The sequence below is a fragment of the Mesocricetus auratus genome, unplaced genomic scaffold (genome assembly GCF_017639785.1).
Source record: "Mesocricetus auratus isolate SY011 unplaced genomic scaffold, BCM_Maur_2.0 Super-Scaffold_100006, whole genome shotgun sequence".
Lineage (NCBI taxonomy): Eukaryota > Metazoa > Chordata > Mammalia > Rodentia > Cricetidae > Mesocricetus > Mesocricetus auratus.
This window is the reverse complement of record NW_024429190.1, coordinates 37,267,411-37,293,501: the sequence shown is the minus strand read 5'-3', so window position 1 is coordinate 37,293,501 and position 26,091 is coordinate 37,267,411. Positions and strand designations below refer to the sequence as shown.

Here is a 26,091-nt window from a genome sequence, read left to right as displayed (position 1 = left end):
TACTTTTCTTCTGACCTCCAAGAAAGTGCTACAAGCTAGCATGAACAGAAGCCTTATCTTTGCTTAGGAATTATAATTGTAAATCACAGCGAGCTGTGGATACTACAGAAATGCACCTGTCAAAATATTTGGGGTTAGAGACACTGGCAGAATCAATAGAACAGGCACTCACATCTTTCTCCCTTTTGAGTTTTCTATTAAGTTGAGCTGAGAATAGTACATCAAGGAATAATTATGTCATTGCAAAATTACAGTAAAAATTTTGCATTAATTACTTAAAGCATAGTTCTTTTAAAGACATATCTGACTTTATTGGCTTGCATAGAGTATTTTCCAGTTTTCTTGGCTCATATCTCTATTCCTACTCAAGTCATGCATCAGAAACTAATTTTGTTAGCAAGACAGCAAAAAATTTCAACCCTTGTGCCCAAGAGTCTTCTAAGTAGAGCCTGTAATGCTATCAAGCTTATTTATGCCAATTTGCTTTAAAAAACCAGTCTACATTAAATATATTGGAGCACTTTGAATAGTGCAGTGAAACGCCTGGGCTATTAAAGGCTATTAAATCTTGCACATTGCTTGAAATAGGAATGATGTGTCTCATATGAAACTGTGTGAACATGCACTACTGGTGAAGCCATGGTACTTAGATGTTTATCATTTTATCCCCTGGAGAGGCAAACATAGACCAAGAATTAACTTTCCACTCAAAGCTTGTCTACTCTCTTTGCCTGTACTGGTTAAATTGAGATCCGTATATCTATTTTCCAGTTACTGTGTTTCAATTATGTGCACTTAAAATCATGTTGATAATTCCTACCGAGGTTAATAAAAAGAAAGGTTGTATGTGTGTGTATGTGTGTGTGTGTGTGTGTGTGTGTGTGTGTGTGTGGTGTGTTTTCTAACAGAGAAGCTGGAAGCTGTTGATTTATGTATTTTTAAAAAGCTATATTCTATCATGTTGGTTCGGTATACTTAATCATCATTTTAAGGAGTTTATAATTAGTTTCAAAAGTGCTGTCCAAATGATGTTTTTGTTGTTGTTTATAATTGGTTACTATAGCTTAACTATTATACTTGTTAAGAAAATAATTACTTTGTTGATCATAAAAGTAGAGGTAAATATTTTTGTTACCAACATAAAATATGAGCATAATACTGAGTTTTCTCTTAATTTGTTAACTATTTCCAACAATAAAAATAGCAACAAAAGTTACTGTTCCAAATGGCTTCTTTATAATCAGGTAGGCTGCTCAATTTCCATTTAAAATAATGTGTGGGTGAGGTAGGTTCAGGAGAATACAAGTGATTTTGTCCTTATATATTTGAATTTGTGAGTCCATGTTTCCATTAGTGTGTTTAATGGAGATCGTTCACATTACATATGAACTACATATAGAGATATAATCAGGGAAATCTGAGATCCAATGTATTATAATCTTTAAACACAGAAATTAGTTCATGCTATATTTACTCTATGTTCTTTATTATCTTACTAATGATGTGTGTGTGTGTGTTTACTCTTTTAGTAAGAACAATTACCCTGAATTATACTTAAATCCTGAGGACAATTTCAACACTCATACACAGGAACAGTATTTACTTTGATATTTTATGTCTTTGGAGTTAAAATATATTGCCCGATATTGACTAATATATTTTTAAAATTATTATACATAATTAGAATTGAGGAACACTTTATGATTTTTACCCTATGCCTTTTATCATAGAATTTTAGTATTTATCCAATGTGTCGTTACCTTAATATATGAAAATTCAGGTTTATATTGAGTTTAAGTACTTTTAGATACACGTTGTTGTAACAACATACTTTTTTCCCTCACTGAAAAGCCAGAGTCCTAATTTTACCACCAAATTCATGTTTTTGAATCGTTACTCATTGTGTATAATTGTGTTTTTGTTTTATACATATACCTTGAACTACATTGAGCATACTCTGATATAATAAATAAAAATAGTTAATCTTAAAAATAATAACAGCATTTTCTTTATGCCATGATAAAAAGAGCACATTTCAGAATAGATTAAGTGTCTTATTGAAGGTTTTTCTTTTTTATTTTGTTTTGAGGTACAGATATATTTTTTACATAAAGTGTTAAACCAACAATTTTTTTCCTTTTATTTCAAACTTTTTCTTTGTATCAAGTTTGTGTGAGAATAAAATAAAAGTGAGGGCAAGGAATGTAAGAACATGAGTTAAAGAATGTAAAAATATTAGAAGAGTGGTTGTATCTTACCCTTAATCTGCAATCTATCTCATACTTGCTTTAAAAGTTTGCCTGTTTTTCCCATAAAAAGAAAATGATATGTTTGTGTATTACACAATATTTCACAAATGTAAGCCCTTAGAAAGCTACAGAAATGAAGACAACTGCACTCCTTATGTTTGTGAAATACAATATTATGTGTTCAAAACTCCACATTTTTGCAAGATTTTTCAAACCTAGCTCACTGTCTATAGGTGCCTCCTTAAGGGAAAAGGAATTTTATTATAAATAGAAAATCCCTTCACTGTGCAAAGGACTTAATTCTAACTTTAACACTTTACTGAACGTCTCTGCAAAATCTTGAAACTGACAGCATAAATCTCCTGATGATTTCTGCAATCTAGTCAAATCTCTCCCACTTCAGTCTCTCCAGTTTGAAAGGTAGTCCAGATGGAACCATGAAATTTTTGTAGCAAGTTCTACAGCACATAATTTTGTTCATTAAAGTTATTATGCCATGCACAGCTGTAAAATGCCACAGAAAGGAGCACATGTGCAAGAGAATTCTTGCATTATAAGTTTTATAAAACGAAAAATTGAGATTTTACAGCCACACACAACCATTTATTGGAAACATCAACATGTGTGTTGCTCTAGGGGTACTGAAGTGGTGCCTTTCCTTTCGCAAGAGAAAACGTTTGTCATTTAATATTCAGTATTAACCCAAATGTTTTCCTCAGAATTATTGTCTAAATTAGGTGCTTTAAAATACATCAATATATCATTAACTTCTTACTTTACCATATTAGATCTATAGAAGAATCAATTCTTCCTAACAATGGCAAGAGAACCTAATCACTCTCTAAATTTATTTTTAATTAGCATCATCTGCATTAATTGGTGTAGCTGATAGCAAAACAGTACAGAGAGTTGCTATTTTATATTTGAAATGTAATACATCGTTTGTTCCTTCATCTCTCAATGAAGAATCATAGTCAGTTTTTTCAGTATTCCCTTAGTTAATATTTTCACATGCACTGTTCCATAACTTTTGGAAGACGTTAACTATAGGAGGCTATAGAAAGGTCCTTTATTCAGATGAATTTCCAGATAAATATTTGCTCTTGACTTCCTCTACATGTTCAGGAATAGCAATAAGACTATTGTCCCCTTCCTCTTTTTCTCACAAATCTATTATTTTTCAAACTTCTTCTACTTGGGTAACTGTAACTAAAATCCAAGGAGGATTAATTTATCAGACATTCAAAGCTTCCTGTTATCAGTGATTTGTGTATTGTCACACACTTTTGCTTTGTTGTTGTTTCCTTTTTTGAGATAGTGTCTCAGTATACAGTGCAAGATGGCCTCCTTAGTATTAGGTGCACGACTGTATGACTAGTCCTAATTACAATGTTGACAATAATTATGAAATATGAACGATATTTCCATTGTCTTAAATACAGGAATGAGAGATAGGATAGAGGTTGGCATAAAACAGCACGTCTAGACCTCTAAGGAGGGAATTAATTTTCCAAGATGCTACGGAAGTCACATTTGTAGAATGGTAAAGTGGATGTGCTGAGCCGAGGACGCATGGTTCTTTCTGCTGTATTGTGTATTTTAACAGTCTTAGCCTCTACAATTGCCCTCTATAGAGGGGCATCACAAACACAATAACACACTTTGTGATTCAATTAAGCACACCAATTATCAAGGACAACTGACCAGAGATCTTACTTGCTTTTATTAACAATTTATTTTCTAGTTTCATACTGTCAAAATCATCCTTCCTTTACCAAAATCAACAATTAATTCATAAATTCTATCTCATCTTAATGTTACTTTCTACTTGCTCCTCACCGACAATAGTTTTGTCTGTTCTTAACTGCACTGCTTTTCTTGTTTTAAAATCTGATTCTAACTTGGAAATACATCTCTAAGGGGTTGTCTCCTGATATTCTGGAGACATGCAACAACATAGGTTGTTAAACTCCATCCTCAGAGTGTTTTTTGTTGTTCTTATTCTGTTTTGTATTGTTGATTTTTAATTCTATAAATCTACAATGAGCTCTAAGCAAATGACATTTTTGACCACTTATTGGGTGGCATCAATGCCTCTTATTCATAAACCATAGTTGGAGAAGTGTTCTCATAATGAATTACTTCACTTTTTGCTTTAGCAAACTGAGAAATGATTGAAGCAAATTCTTATCCTATCTTCTCCCAACGAGCACTTAAAACAGCAACTTGTGATAAACTTCTTGAACATCTAACTATTTCTTCCTGAATGGAACATAGGACTCTCTAAAATGACAATGACTGAGAAATTCTAAAATGTTACACAATTCAAAAGGCCAATTCCTATAACCAGCAAACAACTGCCGAGTTAGAAAAGACTCTTTGATGGATTCTGTGCTGGTTGGAGAAAAAGACACAGGGATTCTGCTTTTTTGTGTCATCACCCATACTGGATGAACACCTCAGTGATGCAACTACCTGAGAGTCACTTACACTCATGTAAGTGATTCTAATAAATCCATTGGCTTATGAAGATAGACTTGAATGGTAAGAAGTCTGTGTCCTCACTGAGCTGAACAGACTTTTGAGCTTCCTAGGAAAAATCACACAAGTGGTACCCCAACGGAGATGCAACAGAACTAAAACTGAGTGAGTCAGGGAGGAGCTATTGCATGAATCCATGATGTGTGTTAAGACTAATAATTGAGGTGGATTTATCTGAGTCAAAACTATCTGTGGAACAATCTTTCTATGGCTACCTTTCTACATGATCTGTGGGATGGTGTTTAGACATTTCATGATCGCTGCTCTGAGTAATAACCCCCATAATAAAGACTGAGCCATTTGAGAGTGCAGCATCTTCAGGCAGGGGAAATCCCACAATGGCCATCTTCCTCTATGTGCTATGCCAACTTAGTAAATAGAGCTTAATATATAAAGATGAAAGTGCCCCCTCCAAAGCTGACATGCTAGAGCATATACTGGGTGGAAGAAAATTGTTAAGGTTCATGGATGAAAACCAAAACACCAAATACAAGTTATTTCTTTGCGAGTTGTTGGACAAGAGAGCTTCTTACAGTTCCTATACAATAAAAACATGCTGTCATGAATGGTGGTTGCATTCTGGAACTGATGGCATATCGCTATTGCTGAATATACTTCAAACATAGGGTGGATCTGGAAGTTCCCTCCCTGATGTCTAGCAGTCATAGTGCCAAATTATGTCATACAGCTGTTGATGCCAACTGTCCTACTAGTTATTGACTCTATAGAATATTGTATCAGCCTACCAGGTGAGACACTTATGGTACAATAATGGCAACACTGTTATAGTTTAAACACTTGCTTTCCAATTACATTTGGTTTTGTGCATGAGATATGATAAATGCATAGTTTCTCAAGTCTGTGTGCATTCAGTAGCTTTACTGAAAATAGAAAACAATAAGAATTGCACCTTAGCATGTGGTACCTTCTAAAAGAGACTTAATTTTAAATCATTTGTTATTACCATTAAAAAGCTCTCTCAAATTGCCAAATCGAGACTAAATACTACTCTCAACAACTGTCTTACAATTATGTCTAATTAGCAAAAAAAAGTTATTGAAAGTAAGGTGTGATGAAGACGACTGAATCTAATATGGCATACTTTGACACTAAAAGTTAACCTTCCCAAGACTGAAGGGTAAAATAAAGTATGGCCAAATATCTGCCACATTTCTAGAGCTTCTGGGAAACCTACTTTTGATTTAACAGTAGTATGTCCCAAGGTAACCTCAAAAAATTTGAGCAGGTGCATTCAAATCACCAAGTATCTTAGGCAGAAAAGGAGTTTCTTCTTTCCTTTATTTGTCTTTGCTTCAAGGCCTTTCTTTTTCTTTCTTTTTTTTTTTTTTGGTTTTTTGAAACAGGGTTTCTCTGTGGTTTTGGAGGCTGTCCTGGAACTAGCTCTTGTAGATCAGGCTGGCCTCGAACTCACAGAGATCCGCCTGCCTCTGCCTCCCAAGTGCTGGGATTAAAGGCGTCCGCCACCAACGCCCGGCTCCAAGGCCTTTCTTATTCATAAAATGGTCAACTGATTTTCCCATGTTTAAATATGTGCTCTCACACTGGGGTACGCATTCATTTTTTCCCTGGATAGCTTATTGTGTCACTTATTAATCCACCTGGTTAACAAAGCAAACAACAGTAAACCAGGAAGGATTTTGTTCTAATCAGAAGGACTCATTTGAAAATGAAAACTCATTTTTTTAATGTTACCATTTGTTTTGCAAGATAGAAACTATCTGAAGTCTTTATGGAACATAGATAATAAGAAAAAAAATAGTACCATGAAGACCAAAAAAAGGTTTTTGTTAGGAAGAAAATAAAACTACATAGATAGACCGAAGATGACAGATTATACATTCAAAAATACATGATAGATGAATTGTATGTCTTATAAATCAGATTAAATGTAAATACATGTATAAACATTGTGATAAGTAGAGTAAGAGAAACCTACCAATAACTTCATCATAATTCTAGGAATCTGTGACTATATTAGCTTATGTAGCAAGGGAGAATGAAAGCAGTAGATAGGTTGACCTTGAAATGTGGGAGAATATCCTGGTTTGTCTAGTTAGAGATTATATATAATCAAAGGGTCATTTTATTATATAGGAAGCAGAGGAGACTATCAGAGAAATATCAGTGCTAAAAGTGCTGATTCCAATGTTGCTTTGAAGATGAATAAAGTTCTAAGTAGAAGATAGTGGAAAGGCAATAAAAAGATTCTCACTTAATTTCTTCAAAGGGAACATAGCTTTGCTGACACACTGGTTTCAGCCCAGTGGGATTCACATTGGGTCTCTGAACTGCAGAAATGTAAGATGTTAGATAATAACTTAGTTTAGTGTTACAACACTAACTATGTGGGTATTTGCTATAACAGCACTAGAAAATGCTGTTTCATATCTCATCTTTAATTATTGGGTTTTTCTTATATGAATATAAAAAATCCTGTTCGCCTTAATTAATATGAATACAATAACAATGACAGATAGAAACCACAAAGGTAGGTTAAGGCACCTTTGTAGTAGAGTTTAAGAAACCAAAAGCTAATCAATAAATGTGATATTAATTTTAATGTGTTTTTTATTACAATATGCAAACAAATTATCAATGTGAAGTCATTAATGAGATACTTTCTATTATTTTATCAGTTTTAAAGTTCATGTACTTTTAATAGTTACAGCCATATTTCAAATGTTTAGTTCTCACAATCGACTAGTAACTGATACTATGATAGCTTAACTTAGCATCAAATGAAGCAATTAGAAGCTCATGAGGAACAATGATCTTAGAATTTTCTCTTCTTAGATAAGTAATTGCACACTTGCAAATTATATGTTATCCCCCAAATTGTAATAGATAGAATTTTGCTGTATTCCAGGACTTTAGAAAACCACCCCATGCTTTTTCATACAAGCAATGAACATGATAAAATCTATTGACAATTTTTATACTCATCTATGTTTGGAATTTTCTCTTCCAGGCACCAAAAGGAGAAAAAAAATGCCAAATATTTGTTTTGAGGACACAGTGAACTCAAATGACCTTTACACAACCTTAAGAATATGATGACCAGACATGTTGCAATCTACTTAATTGACATCAAGATTGAAGCCATATGATGCTACATACTTTTGAGTACTGGCTCATTTAGTTTTCACTACTGTTCTATATATAATGCATGAAGCACAATCATCTCTACATATTGAAAATTAATTGTAAACTTTAGAAAGCTAAGTTCTTTGCCCAAGGTCAAACTTCTTGTCATATAACTAGACGTTTATGTCATGCCAGAATCAACACCACAGCTCCAGCCACTGCAGAGCAGTAATGTTATGACAACTCTCTGACAATTAAATGAACATAATATTTTTTAGCATTTTTACTGGAATTCTATTAATAAAGAAAAACTTCTGTATGTAGTTAAGCACTATAATATTTGCATATATCAGTACATTTTATGTATTAAGATATATGTATATTTAATATGTGTAAATAATACATTTTTATGTTCTATGAATTAAATCTTGGTTTTCAGACATAGTTTTTTTTTCACTAGATACTGTAGTGAAAAAAGAAAATTAAGTAGGCGAACTCAGATAAATAATCAGAATAACCAAAGCAGTAGTGTTCAGCTACAAGTATGATGATCAGTTTTACTCTTTGGTGTTTAATTCCAATATTAGACTGAAAATTTTTAAACATCATCCTTTAAACTAAAATTAGAACTTGAGTGTCTGACTCTGTACAGTTCAATATGATAACTACTAGCTAACTATTGCTATTTCTATGCAAATTGTGATTAAATAAAATTTGAGCAAAATTAGTTCCTTAGTCCCTGAAGTGACTGTGTTGATCTAAATGGAACCAAGAATTGAGTATTTCTTCATCAAGGGTATTCTAGATGGGTAGACTATATGATAGACTGATAGATAGACAGACAGACAGATAGATACATAGATGATAGATGTTTATAGATAATAGAAATAGAAGCATATGCCATCCTACTCCTTTGAGTTAAGTGACTGCCTATGTTTTCTGATTTTTTTCCTTAATTAAAAATGCAGACATTTCATTAAGAAAAGAAAACACAAAGAATGATAAATGTTGCTCTCATTTAATTGGTGACATTACACCTAAATTCTCTTCTAATTATCAAGAAAACCAGCCCAATACTACTCAATGTTAATATTTCATGTAATTAATTTTATTTTTGATGTTTAGCCTATTAACCTCTACTCATCAACATTCTAACCTGGTGAACTGCTATATTACATTTCCACGCAGCACATACAGTTTTGAAAACTGTTTAAGAAACCAACGGCATGTGATTACATTCTGATGAAATTTTCTAGTCACATCTTGAGGGAAAATTTCTGGGATTTGATATTTAAATAATTACTGATCAGAAATCGCTCTCTCCCTCTCTCCCTCTCTCCCTCTCTCCCTCTTCCCCTCCCCTTCTCTTTTTGGGAGGAGGGAGGTTATGTGACGATAACTAGAAGCACATACACCTCCAATATGCAACACAGTATCATGGCCTTCATTCAGACAATAGTCTGTTCCACTTTCTAAAGATGGTCATAAATATCTATAACTCACTGAGTAGTTTATCAAACACTACACAAGGATGTGCCAGAAGCTGGTAGCTCTTAAGCATGCTGTCCCTGCTCTGCCATTCTAACCACTTCTCATTCTTTTAGTACCTTCAGTTCCGTGGAATGGTGCAGCACCTGTAAAAGGTTAATGAGCATAGAAACTTTCAGGTAAAAGGCAAATTACAGACAGACACTACACAGATACTTCATCAATAAACAGACAAGCAACATGCAAACTCCAGGCACGTACGAGTGGCAGGTCTTACTGCAGCCCTACCGCTGTGATATTTTACAGACTGTATACGTTTCTGAGGTGTATACGCTTGGTGATATGCCACCTTCAAGCAATATTTTTTTAAAAGAGTCAAATCATAACTCAACTGCCTTTCACTGCACCTGTCTCATTAGATCCACTTGCAAAGCATATATTTTAACTATCCTTGCTTTTATAAGTTGTTAGAAATCTTTCTATGAACTAAATAAATAACTAAAAACCAAGTAAATACTTCAGGAAAAAATGACAGATCAACTTGATATACTTCTTCCCCCCAAATATAAATCCACAATTAAATCACCTTATCTTTACTATATAAGACATTTGTATGCTGAAATAATTTATAATCAAAGTCATCTGCAGTGATTCTTTTAAAGAGAGGTGGCCTCTGTTGCCTATTAAAAAGTAGAGGATGACTTGTGGTGAATCACAGTTTAAATAAAGGAGTCAAGCTGTCAGGCTTTCTAAAATTTTGACTTGCTTGCCTTCAATGTTGCATTCACTGTTTCAGGAGGAATTGTAAGCATCACTGTGCATGCATCCACACTCCCGTTGTTGCAGAGGGCTGCAGAGAGAGAGCTCTTCCATTCCCAGTTTCACGTCTTAAACCATTTCTTACTAATTTTGTAGCACTCAACACTAGTATGAAAGTAATCAAATTAGCATTAGCAATTCATGTTGCAAACTTCAATTTGTATTGTTACAGCATCAAAAAATATCTGCATAGGAAAAAAATAAAAGAGGAGATACTTAATGAATTTAGTGTCTTAAACACACTAACAAGGCCTTGATAGTAACTTAAATCATATGCCGGTCACAAATATAAAAATGGAATATATTTATATTTCTTTGCAAGACGACCAAGGCCTGTATGCTAAATGCTAATGAGACATGAATATCAGAAAGAGAATGGGATATGACAGTGCATATGGAAAATGTTAGGCTTCTCATAAACTGAGAACTCTGTTTATACTAAGTCAGACTACAGTGTAGATAACTGCTTGTAGCTAGGAGTTTGTTGGTGAGAGTTCTATTTTATCCAAATATCTCTGTCTATCTAACATGTTACAATATTCATAGTTGCGCTATTGTCTGTTTTTAACATGTATGTCACTGCGGTGGAGCTGATAAGCTTTGGGGCAAATATTACCAAAATAATGTGATTTCCACAAAATGCTTTCCTCATTTTTAATCACATGCAGTTATCATACCGTTTCCATCTGCCTACTAGAATGACTAATGTTTCACATTGGTGATTCATATGGCTGAACTAGGCAAAACATACAAGTTTAATGAATTGGTATTTTATGGAACTCATGACTAGGAGTCCCCCATGGGAATGTGTGTTGCCATAGATGTAAACCTGATCTTTAGAATTACTTAAATTCCTTCCTTAGCTCCGTCTCTCCCTGATCTTTACTTAGCAAGTGGCCATTGTTTGCTACATGTGCATGTCCCGGAAACCAAATGTTCCCTAATGAACCTAGAAGATTTTCTGTTCCCAGGAACACACTCCTGGGTTTCCTTAATAAGTATTTCCTAATTAATTTTGGTAACTCAAAATGCATTAATGACTGATTTTTTCTACATTCCAACTTGTTTTTTGAAGTAAAACATATTCTAAAGTACTATTACATCCAGAAACTTATATATGTATATATATATATATATAACTTTTTTATTCTTAAGTATATATAAGAATGTGTACAGAAAATGAAATTCTACTTTACCACTCACATTATTTTAAATTATATACCACAATTCAATTATTATTAATGGCTAAATTTCCTACAAATAATATGCATGACCCCCTCTACATTTTGCATCTATTAAGTGAGATTTGTAGAGGTAAATCAACATCTTAATATAGAAGCTTAGAGATCATAGGAAGGTGCCCTTACAAGGACATACAACCAGGAAGAACACACACCACAAAAGCCTTTCAAATACAAGTTTTGGAAAAAAACAGATATTGATTATTAATTCTTCCTAGATGATCTGTAAGTTAATTCTTTGACGCTCAGAAAGGGTAGGGTAGGTAATATGAGGAATACTACATTCATGGTTACTCTTGGATTGTGTTCTGGTTTAGTTGCTACTTGTTGAAATTTCTCTGAAGAAGTAAGAAGAGAAATACTTTCTAGGCTGCAGAAAGATATCATCGATTGGAACTATCCATAATAAAATCATAAAGGAAAAGCTCATGGATGCACAACCTTCTCTAACCTGTAGCTTATGTCAATGGAAATTCATTGCTACTTTGAACAATCTCAATCTATTTTAAGAGTGCTGCACTTAAAGATCAAACTACTGTCAAGTATATTCTGATTATACTAGAATAAATTTTAATTTAATTTGAAATGAATTGTGCAAAGGACACCTTTGTCATAGTTCAACAATTTCTTCATAATGAATTTGTAGACTCATTCATTTTGGGAAGGAGAGGTTAAAAGAAGTATCATCTATAGATATCTCATGGGTTTAGCATTCTTATTTCCTACAATGTCTGTAAAAGAGTGAATTACCTGATGCTATAGTAGATATATTTATTTTGTCTATGTTCTATAAGAAAATCCCTGACAGATCCAAACCATCTTTATGGGAGAGGAAGTAATTCTGTTCTAAGGAGAATACAGGCTATTCTTTTTAAATGACCTCTTGGGAAGACAGGACATATTTGAATATTAATGTAATCAGTAGCTGTCATTTAGCAGACAAGGAGAAATCAATTGCAGGCCAAAGAAACTGTAACTTACATATTTAAAATTCAATAGTAAAAGGAAATTCTCAACTCCTGAAGTTCTGAGTATGAGATCCATGTTTTTCTTGTTTTTGAGAAAAAGAAGCAATGGCCTTTCTAATTCTTCCATCTCAAGTAGTTGATTCATAAATAGAACTAGGTTTTGGCTTTCAAAGCCCACATAATTAATATACTTCTAGGTTATGGTGTGGTACATCAAAATAATTGTATGTTGACATAGATGAAAAAGTGTAGAAAATATCTTTACATCTGTTGTTTCAAAACTAAACTGGCCAGAAGGAATAGAAGTTGATGACAGGACAGGGCAGTATTTAATCTTATTTAGCTCAATCCCTTACTTTCGCAGAGGACAAGTGCCTCACTCAAGCTACGTAAGTATCATCAGGACAAGAATGCATCATAATTTCCAATTTTGGAAATATTGTTCTTTTCCAGGTACATGAATGTTTAAGGTAAAGCAGATAGAAATGGATATTAATCCCTCTTGGTTGGCAACTACCCACTGATCCTACTCAATATTTTGCATCCCATTCTGAGGAATTTTAAGAGGTCCGTGATTTCATTCGTTTTTTTTTTTCACATGGAAAAATTTGTTGAAGGACTATGGAAAATTTCAAAGCCAAAAAGTTAGATTTGTGGAAAAACATTACTAAAACCCAAGACTTTTTTTTGCCCCTAATATACGTTCTTTTCATTGTAGTAGACATTAAAATATCTGAAACCCAAGTCCTCGTTTGGAGCCCACCTACCCTGGAATGACAACACTGAAAATCATGAGCTGCAGCAGTTTCTGAAAAGAAACCCACTATTCAGTGTATAATTAGCTCAGCTTGGGACTCAAAACAGAGACAAATGAAGTTTCTAAGGAAAAGTGCTTGCAAAACTGTGCACAAATGTAACCTTTCTTTCATTCACTGCTAATGTTGATATTGGTCATGGCTGCCTTAGACAGGTGTAGCTCTCACTTAAGACATTTCTCTTTGTACTTGCATATGATTTTCTGTACCTGAAAAATGATCTCGAATGGCACTTGCCTTTGCCACTTGAATTGTGTTGTGCTAGTTGATCTTCATTGTATTTGACCAGAAAGTGTTATTATTCTACAAGTAAACAGACTCTTTTGCCTTTGAGATGAATCAGAGGAATCCAAAATGAATTTGTAGAATTACTTAGTGATAGGCTTATGACCTCATTAGTAACCATAAAGCACACACTTCTGTTCTTGCACTCCTTCATTGCTTTACGGTTTATCCTAGGACACTAATCTCAGAATTATGTGTAGAGATACCTGGAGATCCCTATAGCATTAGTGTGCTCAACTCCCACATATCTGTATATAACAAAATTGAAGATCAGAAGTAAAATGACTTACAAGTAATTGCTAAGGGATGGCCAATTCAGGAACAAATCTGGAGTTCCTGATGCTTTTCCACCCATCAGTTAACATACATTGCAATGGCATAGATCCCAAATGTTGGAAATCTTAAAGATGACAAATGAAGGTCATGCCATTATTCTATACTGTAACTTGGAAACATTTCTTTTACTATAGAGCCAAATTATTGGGCAAGACTTTGTATTAATGTTTATCCAAAATGCCATCCTCTCTCCTTAGCTCATTTTGTTTTACTCTAAGTAAATTGATGTTAATGCTATTTCTTTAGCATTTCACAGGTTAGTATTAATATAGTTGTCCTTAGAGTATGTTTTATTAATTCCTTCAGTTTTCCATCTCTGAAAACAATGAACACATTTATTTAATTAAAAGCAGTAACATCAACGATATGGATACCAATGAAAGACAAAGAAGCTTCTGTACAGAAGGTCTGGGATGTTTCTGTTAAAACCATACAAAGATTGCTTCGACTCAGTGGTGTGGGGCACTATGACAGTATTGAATATCAACAGAAAAACAGAAAAGTACTGTTACAATGCTATTATTAGTATTTATAACAGCTCTACTGCTCTTGATAAATGAAGCCATGTTAATTAGTTTCAGGAACCATTCTCACTTTGGCATATCCACTAGCACTTCTGAACATGCAATTAAAATATTTCAAAATGTCACTTACATTTTCTTTGTACAAGAAATGCATACTGATCATGGCCATGTGATTTGTACTAAAGCATGTACATTTAGACAGAAAGATGTGTTAACATTTTAGGGGTCAAAAATACTTCAAATATTACAGACAATGCAATTTACTGAATAAGACAGTTACCGTTGATTATTTGCCAATTTTCTCAGTACGAAATATTTACTGTTTTAGCTCTTATGTTCAGTCCTCATCATGTTTGTTTGCTTTTTATTTTTGAAAGTAGAGATTCAGTGAGGATTTAATACTTCAAATGCTGAAAAACAAAACAGGTGGTTTTTGTTTTGTTTGTTGTTTTACATTCTATAAATTAATGTCAACTCTGCATTGAGAAGTAATGGTTGAGTTGGAAGTTAAATGTTGACTCAGGCTCTTCTCTTGAGTGCAGGGAATTTGCCTTTGTTGTTGTTTGCTCATTGGTTGTCTCATACTACATACAGTTTAAAGTGACAGCCTGTTTAAAGTGGTGGCACAGGATTTTTAATTCCAGCATTCAGGAGGCAGAGATAGGTGAATCTCTGTGAGTTCAAGCTCAGCCTGGTCTACAAAGAGAGTTTGATGCCTGCTGGTGTCAGTGCAATTCTGATTCAATAATGATAATAATCAGTAATGATAATGATTTTTAGATTAGGTGAAATTAAAATACATACATACATATGCAGATGCAGATATGCGTGTGGGAACTTAAATATTTGATTTCTAATTATTTGATCTGTAACTCTATTTGACGTGTTATATTGGAAGAAACACTAAAGTTAAGTGACCAAAAGTTCCTTGTAGCTATTGCCTGTTTAATACCAAGCGGCAAAAGGCCAGTTGTCAATTTTATTATTTATTAATGAAAAGTTAAATTTGGAAGAATACATACATTATGAATCTATGAGATTCCTATCGCAATGTTCAATGTTTAAAATAATGGAAATATTTTATTTCATCACCTCCAAACTACAAAATACAAAGCTTACATATTCTTCCGCAATTCTGCCCTAATTTCTCCTGGTACTATGAGGAGCACTCAGGTGTTACTCTGATCCTGGAGAAGTGAAGGAGCTCATAAGAGACAATGAAAGAAAGCATATGGGAGTTGTCAGTTAATGTTAGCTATAACAAGGTCAGTCTAGTAGCTGAAAAAGAAACCTACTAATTCTGAAACACTACAGGGTATTATAATTATGATGTGGCTGGTTCCATTCTTACTCCAAGAGTTTCAAGTTGTAAAATGATATATATGAAGCTTGAATCTGGGTAATCTTGATAGCTCTGTCTTCAGGATGAAGCCAGGCCTCTCTGTCAGGCTCTAATAGCACCATGATTCTTAGTCCTAGTAGAGAAGTCTGGGACAGTCAAGATTCTTAAGACAAAACATGGGGTCACAAGTGAAGCAGTCAGCAAAAGCGGGGTGAGAAAGGGAGGTGAGGGAAACTGAAAGAGAAGTTTAAGAGGGGAGTTTGCTGAAATGCTTGTAAAATTTCTTCAAGGAAGTTGGGCATACTGATACAAACTTAAAATCCTAGCACTCTGCCATGAGTGTGAGACAGGCGCATCTGAAGTCTGAGGAGATCCTGGAGGCAATGGTGAGACTACTGTCTGAGAGCAAAGCTAGGAAAAATTCGAATGTAACAAAAGTGAAGTGTTGTAGTATGACCTTTACTCAATATTATCCATTTTCATGTTCTGATCGTGCCACGGCCTCAACAATTCCCCTCTCTTTATTTATGTAACTAATATTTTTTTTGTTTTTTTCAAGACAGGGTTTCTTTGTACTGTCTTGGAGGCTGTCCTGTAACTCGCTTGGTAGACCAGGCTGGACTCGAACTCACAGAGATCCGCCTGCCTCTGCCTTCCGAGTGCTGGGATTAAAGGCGTGCACCACCAACGCCGGGCCTTTTTTTTTTTTTTACTAATTTTTAAATTATATATGAATATTATGTACATTTTCATGTAAAACAGGTTTTGAAATAGGAATGCATTATTAAAAGGCTCAGCTGAACTAATTAATGCCTTAATTATATTACATAGTTATCATTTTTCAAGATTTATTTTATCCTTTTTAGGTTTTTTTGTTTGTTTTGGTTTTGTTGGTTTGTTTCAAGACTGGAATTCACAGACATTTGCTTGCTTCTGCCTCCTGAGCACTGGGATTAAAGGTGTGCACCATCACCACTGGACTGATTTTTATTTTTACGTATATTAATGGTTTGCCTGCACAAATGTATGTGTATCATGTACATGCCGGTGCTCACTGAGGTCAGAAGAGGGCATTATATCCTCTAGGACTGGAGTCACACGACATTGCGAGCTGCCACATGGATGCTGAAACCACATCTGGTACCTCTGCAAAAGTAACGCATGCTTTTCACCTTTGAGCTGTCTCTTCAGCCTCAGTTTTTATGGCTGGCAATGTCTAAAACCATTTTTAATAATTTTCAAAGGTGTATTTGTACAGTCACCAGGTAATTATTACAGATAACTTGAACTTTTCCCTTCTTGTCACACTGCAATCTTTACCCAATGAAGTCTGTGTATGTATAGACATGGGAATACAACCTGTCCACCAAGATTAATGTATTTTAATGAGTAAGATGCATGGATTCTGAGTGTCTCAAAATCAGACCACTTAACATTGACCTTTTAACAAGAGCAAAACCCGATATATGATGGAAGGACTCTCCTATTATACCAACACTGGCATATGACTTCACATTTGGAAGCAAGGTTAATATGAAGGTGAACAATAAAGTTTTATTATTCTTGGATACTATATTCTAACACATAAACTATGTGTCTTATTAATTTAAAAGGGAATCTTTAAAGAGGTTATATTTTATTCACTGAGAGGATATAGGCCTTTTATTGTCTAAAATTGATTTCATTTTGACTAAAATATTTGCTTTGACCTTGGGCTGCTAGGCACTGTATAGCCAAATGTGAGAGGGTAATATTTTTTTAAAAAAAGAGATATTTTTCACTTGCTTCAAATCTTCTGTTACCATTCTAATTCATTTTCCTTGTAACTAAATGTATTATAAATCTGAACATAGGGATAAGAAAAATATTTCCCAACAATAACCCACTGCCAGTTAGTTAGTAAGGTTTCCAAATAATGCAACACTTTTTGGTAGCTTTGCGAGACCTCATAAATAAAATATTGGGACTTTGAAATTGACAATGGTGGTAATAGTAATCTACAAATAGTAAAGACACTAAGGCAAGCACTGGGAATGATTTTTTTCCAACCACCAAAACTCTTTTTCGTTTTTAGTATTTCAATGGCTAAAAAGGAGTGCATATAATGTGAGTAAATTCATATTCTAATACAAATGTATGTTAATTATGTATACAATGAGCCAAAATGACTCACTTCTTTATATTTTAAAAATAATCTGAAACTTTGAGACTTTCCTAAAAGTAAAAACACACAATTTCAAACACAAGTATTTTTCTAATTCATCACCACATAAATCATTTGTTGCTGAATGTGACATGACATTTTGTTTTCATTGCAAGTCTTGCTTTCTTATGCATGAGATAACTGAATACAAATGGTGAGGTGCAAAATTTGTTTTTCTGTCCATATTGTTATCTGGACGAAATTATAGTAAGCCTGGAAAGAAATACCATGCCCTTCCCTAACACCCAAATCTCTTATTTATAGAAAGTAATTTAAGTTACTTATAATATCTTAAATTCAATAATGACTGAATGAGTTATAGATTATTATGACCTTGAAATATTAGTCTTATATTTGGGCAAATGCACCCTTTTCTACCTGGAAGTTCTAGTTTAAATACTAATACCTCATGCCTGACAGATTTAATGTGGGATTTATGCAGTCATTATTGATGTCCTAGAATACCTTGAAATACTTTGCTCTAAGGAGTAAAGAGATTAGAGATTCTTCATGAGCTTTCACATCCTTCTAGGAAAGAGGAAGGACTATAGCACAGTTGTGGAGACAGTGAACTCGCCGAGGCAACAATTCTTTGTAGCCAGGTCCTCACAGAGTGGACCTGTGGTGTTTTATAATCTGAGAAAAAGTATAAACACCAGGATGGAGGCTGTGAGAGAAAACTAACTAGAAAGTAAAAGTCTGTAATCTGCATAGACCATGCACATACTTCTGAAGAAATGGACCAACCCACTGTGGAAGAAGGTAATTTACTTTAAGCACACTCATGACCACTGTGAGGGACACAAACAGTAAAGATACCATCCTTGAACTCAACGACCTCTGATGCTAACTGCAAATCAAGCATTCAAACATGAAACAATAACTATTGCCAGTCAGAAGGCATTATAGTCTGACATGAATCCCTGATCCTGTGATACTGCCTGTCACTTAAGCATGTAGAAAAATGATGTTTGGGAGTGAGATGAATCCCCGCTGTGGTTCAGAGAGAATACATTTTCAATTATCAGATTATATTGCAAAGAAAGCAAGCCATTTGTAAGATACAGTTCAGGTAATCGACTGTCACTGAAATGTGTAATATTGACCATTTCATTGTCTCGTCTCATATTTAACAATTCCTGATTTGAAAAAAAAATGGTTAAACAAAGTTTCTGTCTGATTTTCAGCTTTAATAATAGGTAGTTTCTAAATAATTTTTAAGGGATTGCCTCTTCTGCTATCTGATGACAGTCTTTCATCACCCATGACAACTGTTATTAGAAACGGTTTCTTTGTGACGTTGTTTTAAAATGAAGTAGTTTTATTAATATTAGATAAAATAATTAATTTCTCCCTCTCTATTCAAGTATGTCTTTTCATTCCAAATCCTTTATTTAACTCTGATAAACAATGTGATTTTATTATTTATCAAAGAGGGAAAAGATATTAAATGTTCACCTATCATTCACACCCCATAGTATTAATTAATTCTTGATGTAGTTTGTTACACACATTGTTGAGACAAAAGAAAGATATTGTATTAAGAAGAAAAAAAGCCCACATTCATTAACTGCTAAATGTACTCAGGTAATGTGGTAGGTGTTTTAAGACTTACAATAACTTTTTAAGTATTATAATATCAGTATAATTTTTTTGAAAGTGAGAAAATCTCAGCTCAGAAAGTTATGGCAATTCACGTGAGTAACAATTCAACATAATCTTATACACAGATGTATTGAAGCTAGAGCTCTGTCTTCCCACTTACTCATGGCACTTCTCAATATAAAACACACACTCACACACATACACAAATAAGCATATACAAACACATTCATGCATGCACTCAAGCACACTACACATCCATGCACATAAGCATTTGTATACACATGAACACATGCACACATGCTTATTTGTGTGCAAATGTACACACATACACACACACCACACAAGCAAGCATGTATAAACACATTCATGCATGCACTCAAGCACACCACACACACATGCATACACACATACACACATGAACACATGCACACATCCTCATGTGTGCACAAATGCACAAACATGCAACATAAACACAAACATACCACACAAACAGTTTACTTTCTAAGAGCATGGCACTGTGGCCTACCAAGTGCTGAGTGAAACTATTCTGTAAGGGCAGAAATGCTTCTTGCTTGTTTGGTTTGTTTGTTCCATGATTCTGAAAGACAGAGTTTTTCTCTGTAGTCCAGGTTGGCCTCTAACTCACAGTGATCCTTCTGCCATTCAAGTGATTGGGTCACATAACCTGACTTTAAAATAATTCTTAAATCATTTCTTAGTAAATAATTAGTGACTTCTTATAATTTTTACTATGAGAAAATAAGAACTTGGAAAGGGAAATCTCTTTACAGATTATGCATTCATTGACTAAGTCAAGGACAGAAACAAGCAATCCTCGAAAGGGCTCAGAACTGACTAACATAGGACGTAGTTATTTAACCTCAATAAACATCAGGGTTTTTTTACTTATCAAAAAAGGTAAATGATTTTCAGCAAACATCCGCATGGATTCTGTAAGGTTTTGATGAATTTTGTTATAGATGTTGTTAAGATAGGAACCTATTAGGAATGAGACAAAAGCACTCATTAATGGCCAGATGATATGATAGGTGTTTCAGTCTCATAATCACTTATAACTAACTACTCTGATTCCTAAAGTAAAGCCAGGATTCCTACACAGTTACAAAGTCAGGCTCATATGGAATACCCCATACATAGATACATGCATATATCTTTCAGTTCACTGTGGCATTTTAATACAATATGACAAACTGTCAAGGAAAAGCAGAGTATAGAGGGAAAATAACCAGCTGGAAAAGTTTAGGTTAATGCAAAGACATGAATGCATTCTACCAGAAATGCATATGCTTGCCTTTATGACATGGAAACTGATGAATGCATTCCATTTCAGATTAACCAACACAGAAAAAGGCAATTACACTTATTAAAAATATTATTCTAGATGCATTTTATTTAATATTTGTGCATGAGTGTTTTGGGGTAAAGGGCTGGACACTACATGCATCCCTGGTGCTTGTGGAGGTCAGGAGATGATGTTGGATCCCTGCAACTGAAGTTGTTGACAATTGTGAGTGGCTATGTAGCTGCTGGGAACTGGGGGAGTCGTCTCCAAGAATAAGTACACGTACGCGTTATCTCTTCCCTCAAGACCTTGTAACATTTAATAATGATAATAATAATAATAATTATGAGATGATGAAATAAATATCAAACAACTTGATGAGAGAACCCACTGAAGATCCCTGGGCATAACAAGCTAGGACCTTGCATAGAACAATAAAGAACCCCAGGTGTGTATGAAACTGCCACCTGAAAGAGACAGGCAGGAAACATGTGATCTTGAAGTAGAATTAAGGTAATTTCTGGTCACAGATCAGTCACTGACAATGAGCACTTGATCAAAGTTCCTAAACTAACACCCACTGACGTACATATCAAAGTTGTTACAGGGGCTTCGAGAAAGGGAGCAAGGCAGAAAAGGGCCTGATATTTTATTTTACCTACTGAAGATGAGTTGACTAATCCTCCTTGATTAGCAGAGCTGGTGCTGCCCCAATTTCCAAACATGTCAGGGAACACTCCTGGAAACAACTGGACTCATTATCTGGTGGACAATGTCAGTAGGACATAAAACAGGACAGAAAGATGTGTTTAAGTGTAATTTTCATTAAAAAATCATAATATGAAAAGATTTAAGACCATACAAAGATGACAGAGAAAACAACCTAGCCCTTCTTAAGAAGATCCTAGCTTTGATTTGCAAATAAGAGGGCAGACAGAAACCATAACTAGGATGATGCTTTTTACGACTTCATGTATAGAAAGCTTTTAGCCAGCATGTGTGCCTTCTCATTTATTGATCTTGTAATTTTAATGTAAATCAAAGTATTTAATGTTAAATTCTCCTATTTGTTAAAATAATCATACTTTTTCCCTTTGGTTTTGTTTTGGTTTTTGAGACCGTGTTTCTCTGTGTAGCCCTGGCTGTCCTTTGTAGATCTGGCTGGCCTGAAACTCAGAGATCCTTGTCCTACCTCTGCCTCTGCCTTCTGAGTTCTGGGATTAAAAGAGCACTTCTTGAATATATGCTCTGCAAAATTGTAAAACATTTCCATGTGAACTACTTTTTTTGTTTTTGTTTTGTATGTTTTGTTTTGTTTTCTTCAAGACAGGGTTTCTCTGTGGATCCCTGGCTGTCCTCTGTTGACCAGGCTGGTCTCGACAAATAAGCCCCAAAAAACATTGCAGTAACTTCCTGTTATTTATGAAAACAAAGCTTGTAAAAGCTTAGTTTAATAGTTATCTAGTTGTTTCCGTGAGAGTTCCAGACTTTTTTCAGTGACAGCAAAGTGTTTCCACTTACTGACCTTGGAGATGAAGCAGGATAGTAATGTTTTACTGTCATTTAACACTGACTTTTGTTCTAAAATCCTGGCAGGAATGAGATGAAAAGTAAGCAGTGTTACTATGTCAGTGGCAACCAAATGATTTTCCATACTACTGTGCTTGCTGGCTTCTAAAAAAAGTATTTATATGCTAAGTAGATGGAGAGCACCTTGCAGTTTGTACAAACCGGTTGCTGATTTATGAGCTCCAGTTCTGAAGACTTTCGATCTGAAAGCCCACTCTAATTTGAATTGCACTTTTTGACCAGAGAAAAACCTCATTTTCAAGTGACAGCAGGCATTTATAAATAACTATATAATGAAAGCTGCAAATTCTTTCAAAGTAAGACAAATGCTCACCTGAGGAGCTAGGAATTTAGCAGGACCTAAGGGGATAGGGATAAAAGAACATAATGGAGAGATCCACAGGCAGGGGGTATGGGGTTAAAGACCATAGACAGCCTGGCAGCACTCTTACCTGGACTAACATCTCAGGCTGAGGTGGAAGTGGGAAGGGCCAGAGCAATGAACAGTAAGCATTGACACATTCACCAACAATTGCACTTTCAGAACAAGGATAGTTTCCCTAACACTTTCAATACAGTAAGTGAGCCAGTTCTAAACACTTGTCAGAGAGGAATGTGCTCAGGAGCTAACAAGAAATGAATGAAGGATTGAATACATATCCATCTTAGGGACTGCACTAATACACATAACAGGTAAAATAAGGAAAATATCTCTCTCTCTCTCTCTCTCTTTCTCTCCCTCTCTCCTTCCCTTCCTCTCTCTCACTCTCTGTCTTATCGCCTACACTAGAATTCACTGAAACTCAGCAGTCAGGCTGGCCAGTTCAAGAGTCCTCAGGCCATATGCCAAAATGCTGGAATGTAGCTGCCTGGAGAGATGTTAACCTATGTACCTGATTCAGTCTCCAAAGAGTAAAATTATGAGAGAAATTACGTCAACTCAGCCATGACCTTTTTTCTCTAATTTTATGCAGTTGCAATTTCTTCCCACTTGCCTCCATTACCATGGTTTTGCCCCTTAAAGAACAGACACTCTAGCATTTCTTGAATGGTGGTTTACATTAAACATGACCAGACCTCGAAAAATACTGAGTGAGGCTATCATTTCCAACATAGGTTCTAAAATACTCCTGTAAATACTAAAATTTGTCTTGGCACTCATGGATGGTGGTTAATTACTCAGCATTAGCTTGAGGGAAAGATTAATCTTTCTACTTAGCCAGCACATAAGAGGTAGTTACTCGTTAGTCATATCCCAAGACAGCTTCCACTATTTCTTATCATTATCAAGAAGAAAAGGGAGGTTGTATGGTTAAAAAAAAGTCTTCATTATGCAATTTAACTCATTTATGTATCTGGCTTTCTGTTTTGAAATAGAGCATGCCTGAATATGTTTTCAAAACTCATTTAAGTTTCAAATTCCAAACAGAGCTGTTGTCATAATGGAGAGAAACTTCTCCAAGTCACCCACTGAGAGAAAGTCTTACAATAAAAACAAAGAAAAAAAGGAAAGATGAGTAAAAAGAGGAAAGTTTAGTAATTAGATCTCCTTTGTGGCCATAAGACTTGAGGATAAACTCTGGAGCTACTGGAAGTAGATTTGTGTTGTTTTGTTTTCCTTCATTTTAGAAGCTACGTATGCCAGGTGATGCTGGGTGCCTCTCACAAATCTCCACCTCCTGTCAGAGTTCACAGCTCCTGCCCTTGTCCTCTTATTAACCATGTTTGCTTTAACACTAAGAAGAAGGAAAATAAAGTGACATAAATGCTAAGAATAACATTTGCTAGTAAATCTCAAGTTTTCTTTCTATTTTTCAGGAAGAAATGACTCATCAGGCTAGAGACAAAGGCTCAGCTGTATAGTTCTTACCTCAAAAGTAACTCAGCACACTAGAGCAATTTTTTTCAAGGCAAAATTGATATATATTTTAATGGAACTAATAAAACTAGTGCCCTCAAGCACACACTGGACACAAAGGAATCTGAACTAACTTGACTAGGAAAAAAAGACAAACACTAGAAATTGTGACCCTGGCCTACTTGCAGTATGGGGGGTTGTACCTGAGGACAGTGAATTTGAGTCCACATTTACATTCTTCCACACAAGGCTCTTCTGCATCACACATATTAGTATAAACACTTGGTATTTGTCTTTTTCTTAAACTAGTAATTATTTGTGTTCTAAAAATGATTACTCCATGAAACTCCAATAATGGAGTCTTTTATTTGAGGCTTTTACACAAGCTCTTCACACTAGTATGCAAGCTTTCTGGTCAAGGGGGCAACAGGTGGACTCTAACTCCTCTATCCAAATAGCTTCCTACAGAACACTCCTTGTAGTCCCTCAGCAATTGCCTTTTCTTCCCAAGCAGTCTCATGCTGTGCCCTGACTCTGTCTTTGAATACTCTTCCTTCTCCCCTAACCATCTAGGACTGCAAAAGCTGGAGTTTCTTTAATTGTGTCTCCTGTCTCCTGAAATGTTTTGCGGTTAAGAATTTTGTCTCTACCACACTCTTGCACACTTGCTAGTAAAGTTAGTGCTCATTTCCTATGTGTCTGATGCCTTATCCCAACAAATGCTACCAATTTGCTTCTATATAACTCAATCCTCAGTCACGTGATCTTTTGGGGGGGGGTTCAACTAACATATTTTTATTTCAGCATGACTCTTAGTAACCCCAAGAATTGATTTCTTATCTAAAACATCATTAAGATATATTTGTAAGATTGAAAGTGCTCACTTAATTAAGAAACAAACAGGAGGCCAAGAGATATATTTTTAAATCAGTTTGTTTGAAGATGAGTACGGATTCGTGTTGCCAAGTGTGTCTATCTCCGTTGGGTGTGGTACATCTGGGGTAGAGCCGAGCTGGCTCTGCCTAAGTAATTATAGGTCAAGTTAAATATGCAGCTTGGGGTGTGGGATGATGTGGGTGAGGCTGGTGGTTTTACGAGCAAAATAAGGTCTGTGAAGTGGATCTGAGTTTCAGAGATAATTTGTTTGTGTTGTAAAGGACAATTATATAAAATAGTTTAGCCATTATAATACTCTTGATGACTTCACTCTTTCAAGAAGCCTTATGTTCATCAGAAGTCTTTAGTGGACCTTTACAAGAAAAAAAAAGATTACATTTCAGGAATGGAAGAAATGCTAGGTCACAATTTTCACAGATATTTGGGACGGTTGAGACCTCTCAGGGTTAATCTTTTTATCATCTCTTTGTTAAGTATAGGGGTGGATTGCAATTGAAACAGAAATTCTGTACATAAGAAACAAAAGGAGCATGTAAATATATCCAACAATCAGTTGTTCCATTCCCCCATATATTATATAACCAACCAGAGCCCACAAAGTTTAGACACAGTAAATAAACTACTGATGTCAGACAAAGAGAAAGTGTCCCACTCTTGATTTCTGTAATGAAATTCTGACAACTAGGAAAAGCCTTATTTTAATTATGAAGATTTCCCTTTTTTGCTGGAAGACATGTTACAACTGGCTTCTTTTATCGCATAACCTAAGGCATGCTAGATTTTTTCATAATGTTAGACAAATTACAAATAAAACCATCTCAATAGTTTACTGTTCAGATGACCTGTGTAGCTTATCATGCAAACCGTGGACAGATTTGTTTTAGTTTTAATGGAGAACTCATGACTATTGTGGGTCCAGCAGGCCTCTCCCCAAAATAACACA

General features: G+C 34.9%; 1 protein-coding gene across 6 annotated transcripts in view; it reads right to left on the bottom strand.

Moving 5' to 3' along the window:
- The window catches only part of Pcdh7 (protocadherin 7), a 414,645-nt gene that overhangs the window by 127,801 nt on the left and 260,753 nt on the right, over positions 1-26,091 (bottom strand). The window contains exon 3 of one of the 6 annotated variants that reach the window (XM_040747085.1): positions 9,503-9,529. The exons of the other annotated variants lie outside the window; for them this stretch is intronic. Coding sequence (XP_040603019.1) covers positions 9,503-9,529 — 27 coding nt within the window. The remainder of the gene's footprint in view (positions 1-9,502; positions 9,530-26,091) is intronic. 6 annotated transcript variants of the gene reach the window in all.